The following is a 26,687-nucleotide window of genomic DNA, read 5'->3' on the forward strand; positions in this document are numbered from 1 at the left end:
GCTAGATAAATGCAGCACATTAAAGACTCCTCTCTGCAGCTATTGTCCCTGCCAGTATTAGCTAGCTACAACACGGATTACACATAGCTTGGCTTGCCGCCCTTCTGGTCAGGGAAGAGACATGGCTATCGACCGACCAGGAGAAAACAAGAGACGAGAGCTGGAACCAGTCAACAGCTGTACGGAAGCAGGGCTGTAATAAGTAAATAGCTTTCCTCTCTGGGGAGTGGGGTCTGATCTCCAGTCACCACCTTGCTGGCAAGGTTAGAGCTCAGAGCACTCCCAACCCTCGGCCCAGAGCATTCTGTAAGCGACACCAATCTAATTAATTAATGACTCCCCAGGGCTGGCTCTGCGACTGCTGGACTGGAAAGCAAGGCTGCAAGGAGTGGAAAGGACTGTACGGGGTAGCTTCTGGCAGATGCCGAGACTGCTGTTGGAAGCTAGCCGGCTATCAATCACCCTTCCTGCTTGGGCTCCAGTACAGAGAGCAAGCAAGAGACAGAGAGAGAGAGACAGACAGAGGGAATAAGATGGCGTGGGATCAGCATCCTCTCTGCTGGCAAAGATGCTCGGCTCTCCTGCTGTCTTACTCCAGAGCCGCCATGAGCCAGTTAATAGAGGTAAGGGACTTCCCCCACTTGGACTGGGAAAAGGGGGGTGGGGATACTGGTGGTGCAGACAGCAGGTTGCATGCATCTTGTTTTCTTTGCACGTTACCCAGAGATAGGGTGACCAGACAGCAACAGTGAAAAAACGGGACGGGGGTGGGGTGGGGGTGGCGGGAATAGGCACCTATATAAGAAAAAGTCCCCAAAAACAGGACTGTCCCTTTAAAAACAGGACATCTGGTCACCCTACCCAGGGAGGACCAATGTGGAGAGTGGAGAATTTAAGGTAGCTCTGAGGAGTTAGAGGTTTGCTTAGTTGAAGCTTGTTGCTTCCAGCGGGCCTGTGTTCGAGGGATGCACCTGTAAACTACTGCACATTTAAGGTGGTCAGCAGTCAAGTAAAGGCAACCAATTGTTAGGAGCCATTTTGCAGTGGCTAATGGCTACGACAGACTGTCTTGGTTACCTCGGACTTTCCTTATTTCCTCTCATGCATCCAACGTGATGCTGCCAAGAGCATCTGTCCGCAACCCCCTTCTCACTCCCTTCACTGGCTTCCTCTCCTTCCGCAACACAGGCTAGCTCCTTCTCCTTTCCTTCAGCACCCCGCACAATTTCACCCTGCCTGCATCTCATCCCACTAGTCCCAGCCAAGCCACCCTCTGACCCGTCTCCTTTGTGCCATTCGTTTTCCTCGGAGTTGTCACACCTTCCTCCACGTGGCCTTCTTCTCTGAGCCCTTAGCAGTTCACCCGGCCAGCTCATTCACCTCTCCGCACCCAGGGGGCTAGTCCCCCACCCCAAAACCTTCCAAGCTCTGTCAGCAGCCCTCTGTTGGGCCCTATGGCTCCCGGATAGGCCTCCCCACTGCATTCAGCTCTCAGGCTGTTCACAGCACCTCCTTCTGGCCAGGTATTCACCTGGGCAAACAGCCCCCTGAGCTCCCTGTGGAAAACTCCTTGTCCTCCCCGTCAACCCAGTTGGAGGGGGGAGGAGAACACATTGAAGAAACTTCATGGCTCATTACTACAAACTGGCAGGCAGTGGCTATCAGTTCTCAACTAATAAGTTAGAGTACTGCACTAAAGGACAAGCAAAAAACTACTGTCATAATAACCGTATCTAGCCCAGATATTCCCAGTCACCTCTGCCCAGACTAAGATCTGGGAGGCATCAGTCTATGCCTACTGCTTCCCATTCTCAAGGGATGCTGGCATGCAGAGCAAGCCAGTTTCCCCAGTGGGGCAGGGGATCTGCTACCACCTCCACAGTGACTAACACACCAGGGACCTCCAAAGCGATAAGGCTTGAGCCACAAGAACCAGGCTCCATGCTAGGGGGGCTGTAACACTAACCTCGGTGGGGCGGTCACAGAGGGACACATTGACCAGTGGGTTACACATCTCACTGCGGGGAGATTAGCAACACCAGCACAGAATAGGGAAGAGAAACCAGAGTGCTGTATCGGCATGACATGGGAGCCAGTAATTAGCAGTCTGTGTTTCTATCCTCCACATCACCTTGGCTGGGAAAGTCACAGCCTCTGGGCTGCAGGTTTTAGCAGTTAGCCACTAGGTGACGGGTAGTTTGAGCTTCAGGTCACAATAGGGACTCCCAGGTAGGGTGACCAGATAGCAAGTGTGAAAAACCGGGACAGGGGGTGGGGGAATAGGTGTCTATATAAGAAAAAGCCCCCAAAAAGCAGGATTGTCCCTATAAAATTGGGACATCTGGTCACCCTACTCCCAGGCGGTGACCTGAGCTTTGCCACTGACTCACTACGTGCCCTTGGTCAAATCATTTAAATCGCTGTATTCTAATGGGTCCACTAACTTCACATGTCAAGCTGGACATGCCTAGGGCTATTGGACCTGCAGCCTCCATTGAAGCCAATGGGAACAGCCGCTCCATCTGAACATCAGGCCACGAGGGTCCGACTCTCCAGAGTGCTCCGCACTCAAAGTGGAAACGTTTCACAGAGATGCATCCATTTCAAAGGGAAGGTTTTAATGCTTCCAGGTCACTCCCCCATACAGACCCCCCAACTAAAAGCCAGACATCTCCAATCCAAAAACCAGCCATTTCTGGCCACGCCGATTCCTAAAGGTTTTGTCTTCGTGTCCGTGTGGAGCAAAGACACATTTTGAAACCTTGAAATTTGCCCCAAGACTGAACTGTCAGACTCCAACCAGCTCATCTCATGGCAACACGGGCGGCCAGATGTTCAGAGGCCTCAGCAAGCAACAGGCCGAGCCCCCCGGCAAAATCTGGCCACTGACGGTGCCTCGAGAAGAGCAGACGTCTTCTGAAAGCACGACCTCCTTTGCGGGTGCTGGGTTCTTAAAACCCTGCAAGTCGGGCACCCAGAAGGCAAAGCACCCAAGCGCAGCGAGCACCTGTCAGCTATTGACCTTTGCGTGAGTGGGTGGAGCCCCCCTTTGAGGAGGCTAGCCCCCAGCTCTTTCCCTTCCGCCCATGCCCTCCACATGGCTGAAGCCCCAAGACAGGCGCCTCCCCCCCCCGAAACGGTCAGACAGGCGCCGTGCCTCCCCTCCCCCAACACACCCAGGGGAAAGCATCTGTTCTCAGACAATTTTGATATGCCCCATGCAGGTTCCGGGGCGGCTGAGGAGGTGGTATATGCCTTGGCCTCCCTGGAACCTGCATGGGGCATAATAAAGCAAAATCTTTGCCGCCAACCCCGCAACCGGGGGTCCCGCGGCGAAGCCTCCCCAGCCTATTATACCCACCACCCATGGGCCTTAGTCTCAGTCTCCATTTGTAAAGGCAGCGTAATTACGGGCTGTTCTAAAACATTTCACCCGCGAAGTGCTGTTACCTCAAATGACTCGCTGGGCCTTAACTGTGCGGTCCAGAAATTAGAGGCCCAGCACCTTTAATTCATGTTAAGCTGAGCTGTGCTAACAAACACTGCAAAGATGAAAAGGATTAAGCAGCGAAACATTGCACTGAGCTCAAGAGAGCCCCTTATGCAGAGGCGGCGAGTTGTATGGGCCCGTGGAACGCGGACAGACCCCGGTCGTCAGCGGGCGGAACGAACCGGGGACCTCTGGAGCTTAGTGCAGGAGCCTCTACTGCAGAAGCGAAACGCCAGCTGGCTGTTAGCTAAGGCCTGAGCACTCTCGCGGAGAACACCACACCCAGGAAGTGCGTGGGTTACACCCAGGCTCCAGCAATCGGCTCCGCCAATGTTTGGGGCCAGGTTTCTGCCCCGGCCCCACTGGCTGCCCCCACGTGTCTCCCCCGAGCGGCCCTGGCCTAGGCAGCGGGCGGCTGCCCCCTGCAGCTCCGCACTGGGTTCCCTCCCTGGCCGCTCCTGCGGCCGGCGGCTACCAGGGAGTGGTGCGGGGGCAGGCGGAGGCAGCTGCTTTGCCTGCCGAGAGAGGAGGTGCATACCCCCCCACCCCGCCCCGGCTGGCAACACCGAGTCGTCTCCAGAGCTGGGGTGGCTTATGCTGGCTGGACCTCCTGAGCAGCAGCCTGGTGGGGGGAGGGGGCAGGAGGGGCTTGGGTGAGTATTGTCTGGGGGGGGGGAGGTGCCCCCCTCCCCCCAAGTTTGCTGCTGCCGGTGGGGAGAGGGCTGGGAGGAATGCTCCTCTCTGGACCCAAGCCCCGGGGCAGCCTGCCTGCTGCACCCCAAACTCCTCATCCCCGGCCTAGCCCCACAGCCCCTCCTGCACCCCAACCCTTTGTCCCAGTCCAGAGCCTGCACCCAACCCCCGCAGACTCCACACCCAGCACCCCAAACCCCCTCCAGCATCCCAGCCCCATTCCAGCCCAGAGCCCGCACCCAACACCCACACTCTCTCCCAGAGCCTGCACCCCTACTGCACCCCAAACCCTGAGCCTGCACCCCAAACCCCCTCCTGCATCCCAACCCCCTGCCCCAGCCCAGAGCCTGCACCTAGCACCCAAACTCCGTCCCAAAGCTCACACCCCTCTCACACCCAAACTGCCTCCCAGACCCAAACTCCCTCCCAGAGCCTTAGGCAGGTGTTGGGGAGGCCCACGTGGGACTTGGACCCATTCTAGGCACCACCAAAAATTATACAAACCTGCCGCCTCTGCCCTTATGGAAAGCAGAAGGATGGTCTAGTGGTTAGTGAGCCTTTCTGGGGCTTTGGAGACCTAGGTTTGAGTCCCTACACTTCTGTTGACTCCCTATATGCCTTAGGCAAGTCACTTAGCCTCTGTACTCCATACATAGGGATAATAGCACTGCCCAGCCTCCCAGGGATGTTGTGAGGATAAATACATTAATGGCTGTGAATCACTCTGATACTATTACAATGGGGGACAGATGGATACCTCAGCTTGATGGAAGGGCCATCTTCCAGAACACAAGACAGGGATCCAGAAAGAAAGTAAGTAGAGATCTAGTCTACACTGTGTCTACACTGGCAACTGAGCCACAAAACTTATGTCCTTCAGAGGTGCTAATTCCCCCCAACCCCTGAAAGACAAAAGTTTTGCCACTGCAAGTGTCAGTGTGAACAGCAGGTTGTCAGCAGGAGCCCTCTCCTGTCGATAACACGAACGCCGCTCGTTGGGGGTGGAAGTATTTTGTCAGTAAAAGTGCGGACTAACAGCGGCTACGCTGCCCGGCTTTTAGCAACGCGGCCGTGTCACTAAAAGCCGTGTGGCGTAGACAAATCCTAAAGGATGGTCAGTATCATACAGATACTTTCCTACAGCCAGGAGACCAGCTAGTATCGCTACAAAAAGAACAAGGAGGACTTGTGGCACCTTGGAGACTACCAAATTTATTATAGCAACAGCGAGTCAGCTTCCATTACATGGCACCCATTTAAAACTGCTTTGTATCGATGGCCCGTTAGTCTGCATCATTTCTCCATCCCCCTCATCCACCGGCACCCTCCCAGTGGCGATCAGCTGTGAACTCCAGCGGTATGCAACTTACAAGGGGCAAGCCGGTAACAGCCTACGCCTTCGTGCTTTGCCTACCGGGCAAGAGAGGCTGAGACCACTGCAGAGACCCTGGCGGCGTGGGGCACGGCAGGGCAGGTATGCCTTACATCACTTCCTAGAACCACCTCAGGGGTCCGAGTCTCCTCTTGGACATCGGCATTAACATCTAGCCCAGGACGGAGTATCGTCCTCTTTGTGTTTTAGGACCACCCACGGCTAGGCTATGAAAACATTAGTAGGACAGGAGAATCATAAAGTTTTGCTTCAAATAAGTATAGAGAAGTCTCTGTCCTTACCTGACCCTCTTGCTGCTACAAACTTAGCCTACTCAAATGCCTAGGGTATCAATCAGTGTGTTTCCCTGATCCCTCCCAGATTATCTTGCTGGTGCATCACTGATTTGCACAGTGACCTTTTTATTCCCCTCCCAGGGCTTTTTCCATCCCCTTATTCTTTTTACCTGGACTTTATCTTCTGCTAAAACCTTTCTGTCTCATTCTCTGGGCCTGCGTCCTTACTCTTTGAAGAGGCAAAGCAGGCAAGATGAAAACAGGAACTGGCCTGAGAAACAGCCTCCTCAGCTCCCCCCCACTTTATTGATGCTCCCCTCATCCCCCATTTTAGAGCGGAGTTTGGAACCATCAAACCAATGGTTGGCTTGAAGAGTTTGAACAGCAGGTTTAACTCAATCCTAATGGAGAGAAGCATTGAGAAAGACCTCCTTAAAAAGGCCTGGATTGGGTGGAGGTGTTACAGGGCTAGAAGGTTCACCAGGTGTTTAGCATTCAGTGTGTGGTTTAGTCAGTTCAACCCTTCTTTAAGTGTCTATGTTGTGTTGTTTGAGGAGCGTCCTAGCATTCTTGGTGTGAACTCTTGCAAATTCAAAAACAAACTCGGAGTTGAATTCTACCCTTTTTACTCTTTATTTATTAGGATCTTAAAGCCAGATGTACAAAGGGATTAAGGCACCTACATCTCAGTTTTAGGCACCCCTGCAATCCAGAAAACCCATGTTCAGCTGCTGCCTAATCCTCTGGAAGCTTAAACTCACTGGGCAGCTAAACCTTTGCTTTAAAAGGTCCCCCACAGTTTAAGTTTCTGCCCCGGCCCATGCACCCTACTACCTGTCTCACCACTAAAGACCAGCACAAACCAGGAAAGATGAACATACCTCTGCCTGTCTTCCTCAAAAGGGAAAGAGAAGAGATTTGACCAGGGATCCCCCTACCTCTCAACACAGTGCTGTAACCACCAATTGCAGAGTGAGTCTCATGCTGTGTCTGGCCCAATTAATATTTAATTATTTAATTGAGGTGGCCTGGCTTCAACAGGAAAGACTGATAAAGCCCCACCTCAGAGTATCCCAAAGCGTTCACCTAAGACATGGGGATTCTGTGTCCAAATCCTGTCTCCTCAGCAGGTAGTGGGGAATTGAACCAGGGTCTTCTACAGACTAACTAGCTCTTCTAACCACAAGGCTAATGGTTAAAAACTAGGGAACAGCTAGTCAATTATTTTTTGTAAAGGGCCACATTTTTTGGTGCAGACCCCAGAGGAAAAAAAGACAACTCCAGTAATGATAATAAGTAAATACAAAGATTTCAGGGTCCACTCAAAAGCATCTGGTGGTTCAGATTTGGCCTACAGTCTGCCTATTGACTACTCCTGAGCTTGGGCCTCTGTTCTTTCTTTGCCCATCCCCTGGCCCCAGCAGGAGCCTAACTCATTCTCGCAAGAAGCAGCTTAGGTGCCCAAGTCACCTGACTCCAGGGGTTCCCAGCTATAGATTGCAAGAAGAACAAGGCACCTCCCTGCAGCCTGGGTTTAAGCATCAAACCAGGGGTGCTGGAGCCCTCCCAAAAGTGTGTTGGGGGGTGTTTCCATGGATGTCCATTTTATGAAGACGCAGGAGATCGCTTGATAACTTTCACAAATGAAGCCTCTGTGTACTTCAGCAGTATATCATTCTTGGGTCTTCTTATGCTAACCATTGTCTAGACTGGAGGTCTGTCATGTAGCAAGCAGCAGCTTGTTATGAACAAAATAACAGTGAGAGTAAGGATCCCTTCACAACTCTTCACTCCATCCGCAAAGACGGCCCTTTCCAGGGGGCAGGGGAGTCTGCGTTGCATGATATTGTGATCCATTTAATTTATTATTACAGTCAGTAAACTGAGAGGTCATCTCATTGGCTCGTTAGTCTTAGCTATTTTACAATAGTCGGGAAGGGTCTTTAATGGGTGCGAGGTCCAACGAGCTAAAGTTCCACTTGACACTTGCAGTCTCTGGTCCTGATCCTGTGCAATAGTGAGACCCTTCAGTTCTCATGAGAGATTCGCCACACCTGGGGCTCTTTTTCAGGTTAACATGGACCTAAGGCTGTATAACCTTACAGGATAAGGCTTCAGGTTGCTAGAGCCAGGTGAGCATCTCTCATTAGAGCTCACCTCCATTAAAGCTTGTAAGCTAGATTCATTGGCAAGCCTGGAGAGTACCAGAGAACAGGGAAAAGGTTACTCCTTAGCCATGTGAGTTTTTCAAGATAGGGTTTTCCTTTTGATTTTTAAAATTAGAGCTGGGGCCAAGGCCTGACAGTCTGGATTTCAGATGATTCAAATTATTTGGCTCTGGATTGGGAAGGAGGAAGACTACGTTCAATCCTCGCACTGCTAAAAACTTCCTGTGTGATCTTGGACAAGTTACTTGATCTCTCTGGGCCTCAGTGTCCTTACCAACAAACTGGGCATAATACTTCTTTTCTTGCACTTTTTGTCTTCCTTCTCTGTGTAGGTCGTGAGGCCTTTGGGGAAGGGACTGTCTCTTACTTTGTGTATTACATTGTGTCACAATGGGGCTAGGGTGACCAGACAGCAAGTGTGAAAAACCAGGACAGGGGGTGGGGAGTAATAGAAGCCCATATATATATAAAAAAGCCCCAAATATCGGGACTCTCCCTATAAAATTGGGACATCTGGTCACCCTAAATGGGGCCCTGATCTCAGTGGGGGGCTTTTGGCATTAGTGTAAGACTCTCACAGTATATTTGTTGGTTATGATGACAGCAAGGGGGAAGCCGCTACATAGATGCAAGGTAATATTTTTAAATTTTGGCTCCAGAGTGGGATTTGGATGCCCTCTAGTCTCAGACGGTGCTCCAGTTTGGGAGCGTAGTCTGGACTCAACCCTGGTTTTGAAATAAACTTGCACTGAGACATCGATAGATTTAATGATGGAACCACTTTGGAGAAATCAGCTCCCCCTGTTCCGAACAGCCAATATGCTCATAGTAAGTTTATGAACAGGATGATAGGACAGGGCTGCCTGGGATGGCAGGGGCCGGACTTAGTGACCCAGGAGGTCCCTTTTAACTCATCTTCGAGCCAGTCTAAGCACAATGGCACTGCCAGGGCCCTCCAGCACAGAGAGCAGGAGTCTCCACAGTTCATGCTAGAATGCTGGGTCTGTACCAGACTCATGTGCTCTGTGGATCAAGCACAGAGATGGACACATAACACACAGTGACTAGTGGGTTACACATGCAGAAGGCGGTGGAGGACAATGTAGGGGCTGTGTGAGAAGAACACTGTTCTCTCCAGTCTTTCGTCTCCTCAGTCATTCTGGGGGGCTACCCATGAAGTCACTGAAACCCACTGAACACTTTGGACCTCATCCTGCAATCACCCCAGGCTGGTGGATCCCCCGTACCCATACGGAGCCTCATAGGTCTCTGCAGAAGTCCGCTTGCTTGGCGTTCGTTTGGTCTGCCCGTTGCCCTCCTGCTACGTGTGTGTGTGTTTTAAAGCCCAGTCTCCCAGAACAGCCTGTGACCTTTAGATATGCCTAATCCCATGCAATTAGTAATAAAAGTTATTTGTTCTCCCAAACAGGCGAGTTGTAAGCAAAGCATCAGCATCCATCCGGGCTAATTACGTGAGACATTTTAAGAGGATATTGAGGAGTGGTGCCTTTTAAGTTTTCTTTCTGCTCCATTGTATAATGCTGTAAATAAAGCTTCTGTCCCTCCCAGCTATCTCCTTTTCCATTTGGGTGAATATGATCTCTCCACCCTGCCTTTTGTCTGTTTCTGATGAATCAGAAATTAACAAGGGTATTTCTTTTGTTTTGTTTTTTTTTACTTAGACGGAGCGGTGTCAAATAGTTCTGACTTAAAATGTGAACGGCTTGTAAGTGATTTAATGCTCTAGATGCTGGTAAGCACTTCAGAGTCCAGATCATTAGAGGCTAATTGAGGTTCCACTCCAAATCCTGAGGGATAGGTTCTGCCTCTCAACTCCTGCAGTTTATAGGAGCCATAAAGGCCCCCACAAGGGGCTGGGGGACTGTAAGGTCACTATGTTTCCCCTTCCCTGCCCCTCCAAGACCCTGCATAGAGGGAGGGAAGGGGGTGGATTGGGACAGGCCCATAACCCATAATGCTATGGGGAGTCTAGTTTCTGCTTCAGCCTGGGAGAGGCTGCTGTAACTTACACCTGACGCCATTCCAGACTTTGCCCTGTCCCCTGTGCACCACCTTCCCTGCTGCGCCCCCTAGAGGTGCAGCATAGAATTGGACCCTCAGGGTACATCGTAACAGCAACAAAACCGAACAAAAAAAACCCAACCCTTAAACACCCAGTGATATGGAGTCTGAGAGCCCGGGTCAACTGACTTGGACTCACAGGGCTCACACTCTGGGGCTAAAAATAGCAGTGTAGACGTTTGGGCTCGGGCTGGAGCCTGGACTCTGAAACCCAGCAGGGGGGAAGGTCTCGGAGACAGGTTCCAGGCCGAGCCGGAATGTCTACATTGCTATTTTTAGCCCGGTTACATGAACCATACAAGCCCAAGTCAGTTGACCTGGGCTCTGACACTTGCTGCTCCAGTTTTTTAATTTTGATTTTGCTGTGTAGACATACCCGAAGTTACTGATAACCTTTTGTCTTAAACACAGAAATGATGCCCACAGCATATGCAGGGGCTGTGATGCTCTGTACACAGTATTGTTTAGTGCTTACAGGAGTGGCCTATGTTATCCGCAAAAAATCTAGGGCACCCTGCCTATACCCTACTGAAGGCTCAAGGCATGGCCTGGTCAATTTAGGTACCTGCCTTTCCCATGGGGCTCCGGGCTCTATGGGTCTGCGGAAACTTTTCCCAGTGAAGGAGCCGTACACAGCTGTGCTCTAAACATCTATTTGTTAGCAACACACACAGAATATATATACCAAGTAAACCTCTTATGCTCACCACTCTCTATATACAGACAAAATTCACCTGATGGCCACTCAGGATCCTCGCATCTGGAGGTTTCCAGCAATGCCTCTGCGTGTCAGGATCGTGCGGAGGGGTCAACTTCCAGCAGCTTGATGTTAAATTCCAGTCTGGAGATGGTTCCCAAAGAGCATTGGTTTTTTGTTACATTATGTAGGTAAAACTAGCTACCTCCTTTAACTTCACTAAACCTATCACGTTATTCAGTCCGCCAGGTAACAAACTTTAACCAATCACGCACTGGCACCTATGTTTTCTCCTCCCTGCTCAACTCTTTTTACATTTTATCTCTCATGCCCAAATTGTCTTTTATTTATGACCTTCTTTGTCTGTGCAGATGGTCAGCGTAAATTCACTGGTCAGAGCTTAGCTTATCTATTTCACCAATTCTTGGGGGCTTTCTGTTTCCTCCCTAAACTTCCCAGCGCCTGGGGGTCTCTACTTTACAACGCTTGGTGTTATATCTCTTGTTAGGGGCATTCCTGAGGTGGGGGCACCTTAGTAGCATTGGAGCATTTTTTCCTCTTAATTTTAGTGGTGGAAATCCGTAAGTTTCACCCGAGACTGATTTAGTAGGGGGTGAGTTAAATCTCGGGCCTACACCTAGGAGTCAGAGGTCACACAAAGAAATACTATCCACCCCAAATGGAGTCTAATGGAACCCTGCGTGAAAGGAAGCATGCCAATGTGATGGGAATTGCTCTGAATCGGTCATCTGCATTAGGAATGGACTGAAATATCCGTCGCCCGAAGAGAGGTGTAATTTGAGAGCAGCTCCAAGCTGAGTTCTCCTCTCCGGTGTCTGTTGCAGCTGTGTTAGAACTGCAATTTCATGCATGGAGAAGGAAGGAGCACGACTGAGCATCGAACATCGTGCACGTAAGAGTTCCCAAGCCCCTTCGGCTTGTATTTAAAGGACGCTGCCGATTCAAATCTGGCCCTAAACTGAAATTTAAGCCAACAAAAATGTGTCTTTACGACCATCCCAAAGTTCCCAGCAAGTTTTGAGTAATGGTCTCAAGTTGCACTGGGGGAGGTTTAGATTGGATATTAGGAAAAACTTTTTCACTAAGAGGGTGGTGAAACACTGAAATGCGTTACCTAGGGAGGTGGTAGAATCTCCTTCCTTAGAGGTTTTTAAGGTCAGGCTTGACAAAGCCCTGGCTGGGATGATTTAACTGGGAATTGGTCCTGCTTCGAGCAGGGGGTTGGACTAGATGACCTTCTGGGGTCCCTTCCAACCCTGATATTCTATGATTCTATGAACCTATGACTTGCTGCATCACAGGGCAGAGTTAATCAACCTGAGGGCCGATCTGCACTGAATACTTACGTCAGTGTAGCTACGTCACTCTGGGGTGTGAAAAATCCACACCCCTCAGTGATGTAGTTATACCGACCAACGCCCCCATGTAAACAGCACTATGTCGGCAGGAGAGTTTCTCCCACTGACATAGCTACTGCCTCTCTGGGAGGTGGATGAACTGCACCTTTGGCGTAGAACATCTTAATTAAAGTGCTAGACCGACCCAGCTGCACTATTTAAGTGTAGACGTGCACTCAGGGAGGTGGCTTAATTACAGAGACAGGAGACCCTACCCCTCCCGTCACTGCAGTGAGTGTCTACACTGCAGACATGCTGCAGCTGCAGGGTTTTCAGTGCAGGCATAGACTGAGTAAAAGGATCAACTCTGTTAGCAGTAGTAGAGTGTTATCTCCTACTAAACCAGTTTCCAGTGAGTGCTATGGCAGCTGCTTTGTTGCTGAGTTACATTCCCAGAATTTATTTTAAATCAGTTTTCAGTGGAGGCCATTGTTTTTAAATGAATATTCCCTTTTGGTGTTTGCAACTCAAACACAGAGACATTGCCCTACTTCAGGAGGATCGAGTCTCCAGTATTTATGTAAGGTACTTATACAGCCTCCATTACCATAGTAACCGAGTGCCTCACAGTCTTTGATGTGTGTGGAGCTGGTTGGGAATTTTCCATGAAAGATTTTTTTTTGTCCAAAAATACTGGTTGGGTGAAATGGAAACTTTTCCCTGGAAAAGGTCAGTTTTCAAGCATTTCTCAGCTCAAAAACTTTTGGAAAAAAGTTTCCAAATTGGTGCAATGGAACATTTTTGACATTTTCACAATGATGAAATTTTGATTTTCTGGTACAAAATCACCTTTTTGTTTTGAAAGTTGAGCTAATTAGAGTAAAGAAAATGGTCAAAATCAAGCCACGATGCTTGGAAATGATCAAAGCAAAACATTCTGACTGACCCAAACCATTTCCCTCCCTGGATTTTTGGTTCGCACAAATTTTCAAGATTTTTTTACTTTTGGTTCCAATTCAAGAGAGGAAAAATTTTCAAAATCCCGAAAATTTTCACAGGACAAGAAAACCATTTCCTAGCCAGGCCTAGCAGTTCCTCCCTCAGCACACCTAAGCGGTAGGGAAGTGGTGTTATCTTCATTTCACAACTGGAGAACTGAGGCACAGAGACACTAGCTGAAATTCCCCAAGCTACATAGGGAATCTATGGCAAAGTTGAGCCTTGAACCTACGTCTCCTGAATTCTGGTGGGGGAGTAACTGATAGGGCTCTGTTTTATGCTGAGCGACGGTCGCCCTGTGGTTTTTTTGTTGCTACTAACTTCTACTGGCCTTTTTCATAATTTTACGACTCCGAAACCCCTACTGGGTTTGTAAGGGCTTGTCTACACTTCAAACACTGAGCCAGTGCAGCCAGTGAAGACATGGCCTATGCCGATGGGAGGGATTTTCCCATCAGTGTAGGCAATCCGCCTCCCCGAAAGGAGGTAGCTAGGACAATGGAAGAATTCTTCCTTCAGCCTAATGTTGCCTACACTGGGGGTTAGGGTGTGAATTTTTCATGTCCTTGAGCGACGTACAGATACCAACCTAATTCCCTAGTGTAGACCAGCCCTAAGTAAGGCAATGTGGCTGAGGGAATATCTTTTATTGGACCAACTTCTGTTGGTGAGAGAGAAAATAGCTAGTAAAGTTAGGAATTTAAGCTCACAGGTGTTGTGCACATTTCCTCTGCGGGTGGAGACTGAGAGCTCAGATATAGAGTGATCGCTTTGTGAAAAGCGTTTGCCCACCGGTGATATGATCTTTTATCATTTTTCTGTGTGAGTTCATTCAAAAGCGCAGGGATTGTCTGTCTATTGTTATTGGGACAGTTAGTGCTTCGGATGTGGTACACCACATGCTGTGATAGGTATGTGTCGGACCCCTGGATCTTGAAAGGTGGGTTGTGGGGAGTGTTGATCCTTGTAGCAGTGGAGATATGTCTACAGGTTTTGCATCTGTTGTTCTGGGAGGGTCTGGTGCCACTTTGAGTTGGTGTGTCTTGTTCTGTGGGGATCTTACTTATGATGATGAGCTTGGGGATGGGGGAGGGTTGTCTGAAAGCCAAAAGAGGGACTCCGGGAAAGATTTCTTTCAGAACATGGTCCCCATCAAGGATGGGTTGTAATTAGGGCTGTCAGTTAATTGCAGTTAAATCACACGATTAACTAAAAAAATATTAATCGCGATTTAAAAAAATTAATTGTGATTAATTGCACTTGTAACAATAGAATACCAATTGAAATATATTAAATATTTTTGGATGTTTTTCTACATTTTCAATATTGATTTCAATTACAACACAAAATACAAAGTGCACAGTGCTCACTTTATTATTTTTTATTACAAATATTTGCACTGTAAAAACGATAAACAAAAAATAATATTTTTCAGTTCACCTCACACAAGTACTGTAGTGCAATCCTTTTATCTTGAAAGTGTAATTTACAAATGCAGATTTTTTTGGTTAGATAACTGCACTCAAAAACAAAACAGTGTAAAACTTTAGAGCCTACAAGTCCACTCAGTCCTACTTCTTATTCTGCCAATCATTAAGACAAACAAGTTTGTTTACATTGACAAGAGATACTACTGCCTGCTTATTTACAATGTCACCTGAAAGTGAGAACAGGCGTTCACATGGCACTTTTGTAGCTGGCATTGCAAGGTATTTGCATGCCAGATATGCTAAACATTTGTATGCCCCTTCCATGCTTTGGCCACCATTCCAGAGGACACGCTTCCATACTGATGATGCTCGTTAAAAAAATAATGCATCAATTAAATTTGTGACCGTACTCCTTGGGGGGAGAATTGTATGTCTCCTGCTCTGTTTTACCCACATTCTGCCATATATTTCATGTTATAGCAGTCTCAGATGATGACCCAGCACATATTGTTTGATTTCCAAACATGTCACTGCAGATTTGACAAAACGCAAAGAAGGTATCGATGTGAGATTTCTAAAAATAGCTACAGCACTCGACCCAAGGTTTAAGAATCTGAAGGGCCTTCCAAAAGCTGAGAGGGACGAGGTGTGAAGCATGCTTTTAGAAGTCCTAAAAGAGCAACACCCAAACCACCAAAAAAGAAAATTGACCTTCTGCTGGTGGCATCTTACTCAGATGATGAAAATAAACATGCGTCAGTCGGCACTGCTTTGGATCGTTATTGAGCAGAACCCATCATCACCATGGAAGCATGTCCTCTGGAATGGTGGTTGAAGCATGAAGGGATGTATGAATCTTTAGCACATCTGGGACGTAAATATATTGCCATGCCAGCTACAACAGTGCCATGTGATCGCCTCTTCTCACTTTCAGGTGACATTGTAAACAAAAAGCAGACAGCATTATCTCCTGCAAATTGTAACTAACCTTTTTTGTCTGAGTGATTGGCTGACCAAGAAGTAGGACTGAGTGGACTTGTAGGCTCTTAATTTTTACATTGTTTTATTTTTGAATGCAGTTCTTTTTTTGTACATAATTCTACATTTTAAAGTTCAACTTTCAGGATAAAAAGATTGCACTACAGTGCTTGTATGAGGTGAATTGAATATTTTTTGTTTTTTTACAGTGCAAATATTTGTAATAAAAAATAAATATAAAGTGAGCACTGTACTCTTTGTGTTCTGTGTTGTAACTGAAATTAACATATTTGAAAATGCCACACACCCCCAAATGTTCCTCTATGCCCCTCTGGGGGGGCGCCCCCCCACAGTTTGGGGACTTCTGCTCAAGTCTGACCTCATAGCTAGAGAGGCCAGAGAATTTCATCTGGTTATGCCTGTTTTAATCCCAATAACTTGTATTTGACTAAAGAATATCTTCCAAGAAAAGGAATCCAGTCTTGATCTGAAGTAATCAAGAGATGAACAATCCTTAAAGCACATTTCTTCCATCAGACTTATCATCAGTGATCCACCAAAGAAATAGACTCAAAACAAAGGGGCAGCAGCTGCTCCATAATTAAGTTTGCTACAAGGGTTTTGTTCACTATATGGCCAGATTTGCTACTTTGCTCTCTCAAGTCTACAAACCAAAGGAAATGGCCTCAAAAATGGAATGTTAGATTAATACAATTCATGGGCAGAAGGGACCATTATGGTCATTTCGTCTGACCTGAGATGAGTGGGGGTGGCTAATGAAAAGGAGTGACCCAGGTGAAGCGGGAAACCATAAATTCCGCATTGCTCCATACAGGACCACATGCTACCTGAGGGCCCCACAGTTATTGCTAGGGCTGGGGAGGTCTTATCCACTTGCCTCCTTGTCCGTATCTTAAAATTGTGCAGCAAAATTTGTGCGTAAAAATTGTGTAGTGTAAACCCATAAAATCCGGAATCTCTACTTATTTAGGAGTAAATGAGCCACCTCAGCCAACATTGGACTTGTTATGTGAAGTGCGTAATCTATGCATCATATGAGATGTCCTCTGAAATGCACGTCCCCCAAGCTCCTTATGGTGACCGCGAAGTGGCCCTCCTTCCCCGTCCTTGACAGTTTAAGAAGCCAGTGGGAGGCCGGGCCGTGGAGGGAGTGGCTGATAATCTGATCTGCAGTTGGCGCTGTCCAGGCTCCTCCTCGTCGTGAGAGCGAGTGTGGACACAAACCTACGGGCGCATGAGCAGGGGAGGGGGTGCTGGCTCCTTCACAGGAACAAGGGTGCCCATTGCCCTGTACTCACGTAAAACCCACGTGAGGGGATGGAGATGCTGAGATTCAGCCCCTCATCCTCCAAATGCAGCTCTGCAGGGATCTGCCTCAGAGCTCGCTATAGGGTCCCGCCTTGCACTTCCCCTGAGGGGTAGGTATCTGTGTGCAGAGGAGCTATGAGGGACTGGTGAAGGGGAGGACACATCCGTCCCCCCACCCCTCCTTCCCACCCACATCCAGTCCTCACATACGTATGTCTGACCCCATTGGACACAGGGGTGAGAGCTTCACCAGGTCTAGGGGGAGGGGTGGGATGGTTACCTGTTGGAAGCAACATGGGCCAGTGTCAAAGATACAGGCCTAGGTGGCAGGAGACTTGCCTTCCATTCTTGCCTGTGCCACTTCCCTGCTGGGTGACCTTGGGCAAGTCATGTTCCTCCTCTGTGCCTTAGTTTCCCCGTCTGTAACATGGGGATAATGAACCTGACCCTCCTTTCTACAGGGCTTTTGAGAGCTACAAGAGAAAATTGTCCCTGAGGGTGGCAGAGGTAGTAGCAGGAACAAGGGCCCCATGGGCCAAAGTAGCATAAGTTATGGCAGACGGGGGGCATCAGCTTTTGGTTAGATACAGAGAAAACAAGGACATTTAAGCTACTTACGCCACCATAATCAGCCGGCAGCCCGTGACACAGAGTTTCTGTTCAGTCCCCATCACCAAAAACTCACCCCAATTGGCAGTCGCTGCATGGGCCACGCAGACTGAAACCTTCTCTAGATGTTCTTCCTCCAGACCGGGCCAGTGCGTGTGCACCGGGGGAGAGCAGCTCGCACCGCTGCTGTGCAGGCCAGATCTGCGCTGTGGATCAGGGACCTTTCGGTCTCCAGGGCTGGTCACCTGGTGCCTTTCGCCAGCACAGCAACCTCTCGCTCAGCTGTGGTTCAATAACGCTGGCTGCCTGCCCACTCCAGGGCACCTCAGCTGTTGTCTGAATTAATTAAGGCAGCTATGATTGCTTGCCACGTAGATTTCTACCCACGGAGGTGTGAGGAGGGTGCTGCACCAGCTGCTCCCAGTACTTCAAGAGCTGCCAGTGAGGCGTAAGGAAGGCTAGGCAAGGATGCTGCGTGATTTCTTAGGCTGGGAAATGGGAGGCAGATTTGTTTTCTCGCAGCTAAGACTCATATTCCCTTCCACCGCTCTGCCAATGCACTTCAGTCCCCAGCGACAGCACCCTCTGCTGTGAGGGTAACTGGCCCCCCCGACAGCTTTAGAACCTGATCTGCAGCACCGGGCTCATTCAGTCTTGGACCATCTGGGCTCCCATGAGCAGGGGAGGGGTGGTACCAGGGTTTTTTATTGCCTGTGCCACTTCCCAGGCACTGTAAAGCATTTCTATCCCCCGCACCCTGCAAACACACACTCCTGTACAACCTGAGCACCTCATAATCTTTACCATATGTATCCTCCCAACATCCCAGTGAAGTAGGGCAATACTGGTTCCCGCATTGAACAGAGGGGGAACGGAGGAACAAGGACTCTCTAAGGCATTTAGGGTCTCAACTTCCACTGATTTCAATGAAAATTAGAAGCCTACTTACTTTAAGGATCTGGGCCAGAGAGACTAAGCCACTTGCCAATGGTCATAGAGTCTCAGGAAGAGTAGGGAACTGTCAAGGTTCCTTCCCCACTCTGAACTCTAGGGTACAGATGTGGGGACCTGCCTGAAAGACCCCCTAAGCTTATTCTTACCAGCTTAGGGTAAAAACTTCTCCAAGGTACAAACTTTGCCTTGTCCTTGAACCCTATGCTGCCACCACCAAGCGTGTTAAACAAAGAACAGGGAAAGAGCCCACTTGGAGACGTCTTCCCCCACAATATCCCCCCAAGCCCTACACCCCCTTTCCTGGGGAAGGCTTGATAAAAATCCTCACCAGTTTGTACAGGTGAACGCAGACCCAAACCCTTGGATCTTAAGAACAATGAAAAAGCAATCAGGTTCTTAAAAGAAGAATTTTAATTAAAGAAAAGGTAAAAGAATCACCTCTGTAAAATCAGAATGGTAAATACCTTACAGGGTAATCAGATTCAAAACATAGAGAATCCCTCCAAGCAAAACCTTAAGTTACAGAAAGATACAAAAACAGGAATATACATTCCATTCACCACATCTTATTTTACCAGCCATTAAAGAAAAGGAAATCTAACGCATTTCTAGCTAGATTACTTACTAACTTACTTAACAGAGTTTCTGAGACTGCATTCCTGATCTGTTCCCCGCAAAAGCATCACACAGACAGACAGACCCTTTGTTTCCCACCCCGCCCCTCCAGCTTTGAAAATATCTTGTCTCCTCATTGGTCATTTTGGTCAGGTGCCAGCGAGGTTATCTTAGCTTCTTAACTCTTTACAGGTGAAAGGGTTTTGCCTCTGGCCAGGAGGGATTTTATAGCACTGTTTACAGAAAAGTGGTTACCCTTCCCTTTATTTTTATGACAACTGAACCCTGGTCTCCCAGGTTGGTGCCCTAACCAAGGGACCATCTTTCCTCTTGATTGCTTCCCCTGATTCCGTCATTGCACCAAACTAGTGTACGACCCCACTAGGCAGCGTCTCAGGGAAACCTCACCAAGAAGAGGGCGGTCCATGCCCACCTGGCAATGACAGAGTGGCACCTGTGGAGGGGAGGACAGTCCCTTTAGAGGAGCAACAGCCGAGGAAGGGGCCAGGTGCATTGTACAGCGCAATCACGTTTTCTTCACAATAGCGAGGGCTAGAAAGTTAATTTATTTAAAAACAAGGGCTGAGAAGCTGATGTCATCGTGTGAGTGTGGGAGACGGAGCCCTAGCTACAAGGTGTTCATATCTGTGCCTTCATCCAGCTCCGTACATAGCTCCTACTTTCCCTGTGGGTAGAAATCAGGGATGTCTTGTGGCTCATTCTCACTCCTGGATAGGGTGACCAGATGTCCCGTTTTTAAAGGGACAGTCCCTTTTTTGGGGGTTTTTTCTTATATAGGTGCCTATTATCTGCCACCCCCCGTCCTGTTTTTTCACAGTTGCTGTTGGATCACCTTAATCCTGGGTGAACATTTTTGGCCCAAACTTTTTTCGCTGGCAAAAAAATACAGCTTCGGCAAGACCAAAAAGTGTCCCTGCTTTGTGTCAGTTTCACCAGACTGTTTCGTCTGAGGAAAAACGACAAGAATTCTGAAAAATTTGGAACGTTTCCTTTGGACATTTTGGAAATGAAACACTTGAATTTTTCAATTCAACACAAAACTTTTGTTTTCAAGCTGGCCTTTAACTGTATTAAGCAACAAGCAAAAACATTGAAAACCAAGCAAAACTGAAACAAAACGTGACAATGTTGTCAAAAAAAAAATGTTTCATTCGACTTGAAATGGAAATTTGACTTTTCAGTTCAGCAAAAATTTCAATTTTGGTTCAACCAGAAACTCCGCCCCCCCGCCAGAGTTGACAGCAAACCAAACAATCCATTATTCGTCCAACTCTACTTATGAGGCCTCATCGAGAACTCAGACTGCTTCTCTTAATGCTGGAGCTGTGGCATGTTGTAGCAGGCACCCCGGTTTACCTGTGCACTGAGTGGAAGCTGTACAACCTCTGTACTGGGGTGGAGAAGTGGGGGCTACTCTGTAGGGCACTATCCTGGCAACGTACTTGTCTTTCAGACACTTACAAGCAAAACAAATAAATAACTAGCGAGACCAAAACAGAGACAAGGGTTAGCTACAAAGTACGTCTGCTGGAGTGTTACTATCACAAGATGCTGCCCTGTGCATGAAACTCATCCCTTGTACATCAAATATTGATTCCCTGATGGTTACTAGAACAGCGCCAGATCTTTAGCTGGTGTAAATCAGGATAGCACCACTGTAGTCAGCTTACACCAGCTGATGATGTGGCTCACAGCATTTATTCTGTGAACCCAGATATTTTAGCCCACATAATAATGCTTTCCATCCACAGATCTCAAAACAGCTTACAGGGATAGGAAAGTATGGTTATACCTCCTCTTTTACAAGTGGGGGAAACTGAGGCACAGAGCATTGCAGTTACTTGTCTAAGAGGACACAGACGAAGCTGGATATAGAAACAAGATCTCCTGACTGTAAGTTTCAAGCAGTGCCCATTGGGACACACTGTCTCTCTACTTATCTGCCCCCACATCACCATAACATCTGATTAAACTTTAATACAAATACCCCGTGAAGTCGTAGTTCCCCACTTTAGAGATGGAGAAATAGAGATTAAGTGACTTTCTGATGATCACATAGCATCTGTGGCAAAGGCAGGAAGCACAGCCAATGCTCACAAGTCCTGGATCAGTGCTCTAGCCACAAGACCCTCCTTTAACCTTAAACTCAGATCTCATGCCCTAGTTGTAGGACAGGCCTGTCTCTCCAGCCAGACTTCACACCAAGACCAGCGATTATTAGAAAATTAGTGGCCACACTTGATGCCATTGATTAAAATTAGTGACCACATTTGATGCCATTGATTAAAATGTTCTACCTAATTTTTTGGTCTGCCTTGATTCTTATTTGGTGCACACCCATCTAAATCCTATCTGAGTGATCTTGCAGTCCTTGTGCAGAATTTCTATGGGCGTTTGGGCAGGTGAGTGGGATGCCATGTGGCCATCCCCTCTAGATTCCAGACCAACACGATGCAATAACCAACGAAGAGACACCGCCCCCCCCCCCCCCCGAGAACTCAGACCTTGTTGGACACGGAGCTCAGTTCCCTCTCCGACAGGACTTTGGGAATTCAGCATGTGCTGAGCCCGTCCCATGCAGACATGCTCAATGGTCTGGATAGGTATGTACCGTACAGTCATACTAGGGGGAGTGCAGAGGAATAAAAATGTGGCTGCTTTTGCAGGAGCACTTTCTGTTCCCACCATGTCTGGAGGAGCTGCCTCTCCCCTCCCTCTTGTGTGCAGAGAAGCTGCCTCTCCCTGCTGTAGTCCTGAGGGGCTGGGGAGCTCACTCCCCACTCCACTGCCCTGGAGGAGTTCTGTGTCTCCACTGATTGGGGGTGCCTGTGCCCCTCTTGCTCTCCCCCCTCGTGCATGCCCTTATCATCGTCATGTATTTTGCCACCAAGCCTCAGTGCTTTGACAGAAGGAGTTCTCATTTTCTTTTTAAAAAAAAGCTGAGATTCTTGCATCATCACATGACTCTGGGAGCTGGGACTTTCAGAATCCTCCCCCCACAAAATATTGCAAGACTTGCTGTAAAGTCATGAGAGCTGGCAACACTGCCAGCACGCTCAATGAAGCCCCCAGTGCCGTGCCTTGCAAGCTAACCTCAGTGCATTGATTGAAGGAGTTCTCAGTCATTGGGCAACGCAACTCCAAGGATGAGACCCACTGGTTTCAGTGCTGCGAGTGGGTGATCTGTCTCTCCTCAGACACTGAAAGGTTTCTGCTGTGTTAGGGTGACATTTTCAATTCATTAACTGCTCTTCTCCCTCTTCCAGGCCACCACTGAACCCCCCAAAAAGAAATCGGACCCCGTCACTTCCGAGACCGTGGTTTTCTGGGGGCTACGCCTCTGGCAGGTGATTGGAATCTTTGCCATCTTTGTCCTGGCAGTCAGTAAGTCACGATTCTCTGCCCCTCACCCCCACTCTTAGGACCCCATCCTGCTCCCATCAGAGCCAAGGGCAACACTGCCGTGGGTGTCAATAGGTATAGGATCGGGCCCTTCTTCCTGGTACTTTGCCGTGTCAGGCTGCAACAGAAGCGTGAGCTGGTTTTTCACAGGCACCCATTTCACAGGGAATTAGGTGTCCCCTGGATGTGCCCGTGTTATGCTAGTGGTCAGCCTAGCTGATCGTAATTAAGGCTAAGATTTAGTTATGGGTATTTTTAGTAAAAGTCATGGACCCGTCATGAGCAAGAAACAAAAATTCATGCCCGTGACCTGTCCATGACTTGCACTATATACCCCTGACTAACTCTTGGATGTTCTGGAGGGCTCTGGGGGAGCAGCTGCTGCTCTGGAGGGGGGGCTCTGGGGCACCTGCTGGTGCTCTCAATTCAAACACACACACACACTCTCTCTCTCTCTTATATTCCAACTGTAGCAGACTTTTGTGTCAGTCTAATACAGGACATATATGAACAGGTAAAGGAAGTTATTTAACAAGAATTCACTGGTTTTCAACTAGATAACACCTTGCTCCCATCAGTGGCAAATTGATACGTAATTGGTTTAAGCCAAAGAGGCACAGGTGGGGATCCTGTCTAAGGGTCCAATTCTCTGATTCTGCAGAGAACCATCTCTTTTTGTCTGGGAAAGATTTTTCTTTCAGAAATAAATAGGATGGTTTGTAGGCATTACTGGTTTTTCACTTAACCTAGGTAATTTAATTGATCTTATGACAGTGAGAGACAATACCAGAAAAGCAGCTATTAGGTTAGATATTAGAAAAAAATTTCTATCTAAGGATCGTTAATGGAATAGGCCTCCAAGAAAGGCTGTAGAATCCTGGTCATTGGAGGTTTTTAAGAACAGGTTAGAAACACACCCATCACGGGTGGTCTAGGTATAACTTGGCCCTGCCTCTGGAGGTCCCTTCAAGCCCCACATTTCTGGAATTCTATGATTCTCCTCAACTAGCACAGTTTAAGATCAAAACCAGAGAGATTCCAGAATTTAGTAAAACTAGCTTATGTCTAAATTAGCTACATAAAATTTGCAAATGATTAGCTATGTAATTAGCTCTAAACACTAAAAAAAAATAGCTTTTTTTTTGCTAATTACAACCTATGTAGAATTAGCAATGTCTAAAATCGTAACCAGAGAGAGACTGTTTAAAACTTTGTAAAATTAGCTTAAATCTGGGATTTTGTCATCAGCCCATGCCAACTTCATGTCTCTTTGTCCAGGGCAGTTTCCCCTCTTCTTTGGGTTCTGGGTTCAGAACAGGCTGATGGTTCGCCAGTTTAGGAGAAGGAGAAGAAGTCACAGCTTTGAGTGGGTCTATGCAGCTATTTCTTAACTGAGCTCCGAGACCTGCCCTTTGGGTCTTGGTTTTGCTCCAGAGCACACTGCTGGCTTGCTGTTTTCAACCAGGAAGACAATTCAAGGGGTGTTTCCGATTCTTTAGCTGGAATTGAGGGTCACAGGCAGCTTGGGGTTTTTGCTTAGCTTTACACTTCTTGGGTCCTCGTCTGTTTCCAGAAGCACCAACTCACTGGCCAGAGGAGGATTGTAGCAAAAGTCTTTAATCTTACTCAGAGGAGGAGCATCTTTCATAGGGTGGGTTTCGTCAGGGTTTTGGAGGGGTGTCTGGCCCAGCTCCTATTGGTTTGACAGTCATACCTGTTTAGCAGGGGATAGCTTTTAGCGTACTGGTTTATGACGTGTGTTCGTCACAGTAACCAGGAGGTGGCAGCCTTGTATTACAAATGCGTTTCAGTTCTTATTTCCGTGGATGACAGCAAGGTGACAGATTCCAGCAATCCAGCCTGGTTAAATTCCAAGGATTAATGAAAAAGAACATTTCACTTCTTTCTCTCTCAGGCAAACCCTATCTATCAATTTATATGGACATCAAGGCTCTCCAGAGCTAGGATCATTCAGGATCAAATGTTTTGGAAGGGCTCTTAAACCTCTTGCTTCAGGGTTTCAGCCAAGCTCTAACTAACGGACAGCAGGATAAGAGCTCATGTGAGATGCAGTGTTGGTGTAGCTGTGTTGGTCCCAAGATATTAGAGACACAAGGGGGTGAGGCCATATCTCTTATTGGACCAACTTCTGCTGGGGAGAGAGTCCAGCTTTCAAAATAGAGCTCTATATAAACTCGAAAGCTTGTCTCTCTCATCAACAGAAGTTGGTCCAATAAAAGATATTACCTCACCCACCTTGTCTAGCTCATGTGCGAGGCAGATTATCCCATATCTGCCTAGAACTAGAAGAACAGCCAGACTGGGTCAGACCAAAGGTCCACCTAGCCCAGTATCCTGTCTGCCAACAGTGGCCAATGCCAGGTTTCCCAGAGTGAATGAACAGAACAGGTCATCATCAAGTGCTCCATCCCCTGTCGCCCATTCCCAGCTTCTGGCAAACAGAGGCTAAGGACACCATCCCTGCCCATCCTGGCTAACAGCCATTGATGGACCAACCCTCCAGGAACTTATCTAGTTCTTTTTTGAACCCTGTTATAGCCACTGTGGGGATCTTACATCTAGTACTGGCCACTGTCAGAGACAAAGTATTGGATTAGATGGATCTCAGCTCTGATCCACTGAGGAAACTCCTGCGTTCCAATTTTCCTTTTTATGCAATTTCATCCCTATTATTTAATAGCATTCATAATCCTAAGAGATAATCAGTCTTCAGTGAGTGTAACGATCCTTTACAGGAGACCTGTCACAGGTCTGCCTGGTCCTGTAAAGAGCAATACACATTGTTCAGCTTTCATTAGCAGAGGGATCACTCGCAATAATGAACAGCCAGCTAATCCTGTGGCAGTATGATTCTTGTTTGTTTCTATAGTAAGCCAATACAAATCAGGAAAAATAAAGGAAGTGGTAAGTTTCCACTCACTCAAAAGCATTTGTTCCTGTGTCTTGCAGGACACATTCTTCATTGCTTTAAACTGATCTATGATCAGCTGTAACTGTGCCTCCGTGGGTCACAACTGAGGATACCAAATTCAGGACAAACTGCTGAGAAATAGGGCAAACATAACCCCAAACTGGTGGTTATTCTTTCATAAGATATACCCAACCAGCCACAAAAGTGAACTCCTGTTTCACTACACTGGCTAACAAGAAGTCATAAAAGCAGTCTCCTTGGGCATTCTAGGTCTTATATCACCACCAGAAACACTGGATTCACAGATGAGTGGTTCTTTAAAACCAATCTAATCAAATGAAAGGTTCTTCTGATCTCAAAGGACCAGCCACACACCCAGGTCAATATATAACTTAGATCTTACCCAAAAATCACGCTGATGCCAATCCTTTAGTATTGAAAATCTAAAGGTTTATTCATAAAAAGAAAGAAAGGTGAGAATTAAAAATTGGTTAAAGGAATCATATACATACAGTAATGGCAAAGTTCTCGGTTCAGGCTTGTAGCAGGGATGGAATAAACTGCTGGCTTAAGTCAAGTCTCTGGCTTCTTCCAAATCATTGGAAGGTCCTCAATTCTTGCTTAAAATGCTCCCATTAATATAGTCCATATTCCAGAGGTTTGGGCAGGAAAGAGGTTGGAGCAGGATAGAGGCAAAATTGAGGGGTTTGCAGGGCCTTTTATATCCTCTGCCATGTGGAGGGAAACCCATTGTTCTTACTGTGGAAAATTACAGCAACAAGATGGAGTTTGGAGTCACATGGGCAAATCACATGTCCATGCATTTTGCCTAGTCATTGCAGGAAGCCATTACCTATACTTCAGACAGCACATTTACATGACAGTCCAGTGTAGATGGACGTCTCCCCTGGTTCATTGTGAGTTAAACAGCCTTTTGATGGGCCACTCAATTTGAATAGTCTCTCCAGGATGGGTGCTAGCTAACTACCTTGTTAGTTACCCCAGGAGCAAACATTTGAAATACAGGTGTAGCGCCAATATTCATAATTTCAAATACAAAAATGATACATGCATACAGATAGCATAATCATAACCAGCAAATCATAACCTTTTCAGAGATATCTCACATGCCCCATTTTGTACAATATTTGTTGCAAATATATAACAGTGGTTGCAACAATGATCTACATGGTGATATTTTAATCAATCAACTAACATCCAGAGCAAAGCACTGGAGAAGAGTTGAAAAGAAAGGCTGAACT

General features: G+C 47.5%; 1 protein-coding gene across 1 annotated transcript in view; it reads left to right on the plus strand.

Annotated features, from left to right (window-relative positions):
- The first annotated feature begins 470 nt into the window (after positions 1–470).
- TMIE (transmembrane inner ear) overlaps positions 471–26,687 on the plus strand; it is a 61,616-nt gene continuing 35,399 nt past the window's right edge. The window contains exons 1-2 of the mRNA XM_073329684.1: positions 471–623; positions 22,358–22,475. Coding sequence (XP_073185785.1) covers positions 534–623; positions 22,358–22,475 — 208 coding nt within the window. The 5' untranslated portion in view covers positions 471–533. The remainder of the gene's footprint in view (positions 624–22,357; positions 22,476–26,687) is intronic.

The sequence above is a fragment of the Lepidochelys kempii genome, chromosome 2, assembly GCF_965140285.1.
Source record: "Lepidochelys kempii isolate rLepKem1 chromosome 2, rLepKem1.hap1, whole genome shotgun sequence".
Classification (NCBI taxonomy): Eukaryota; Metazoa; Chordata; order Testudines; family Cheloniidae; genus Lepidochelys; species Lepidochelys kempii.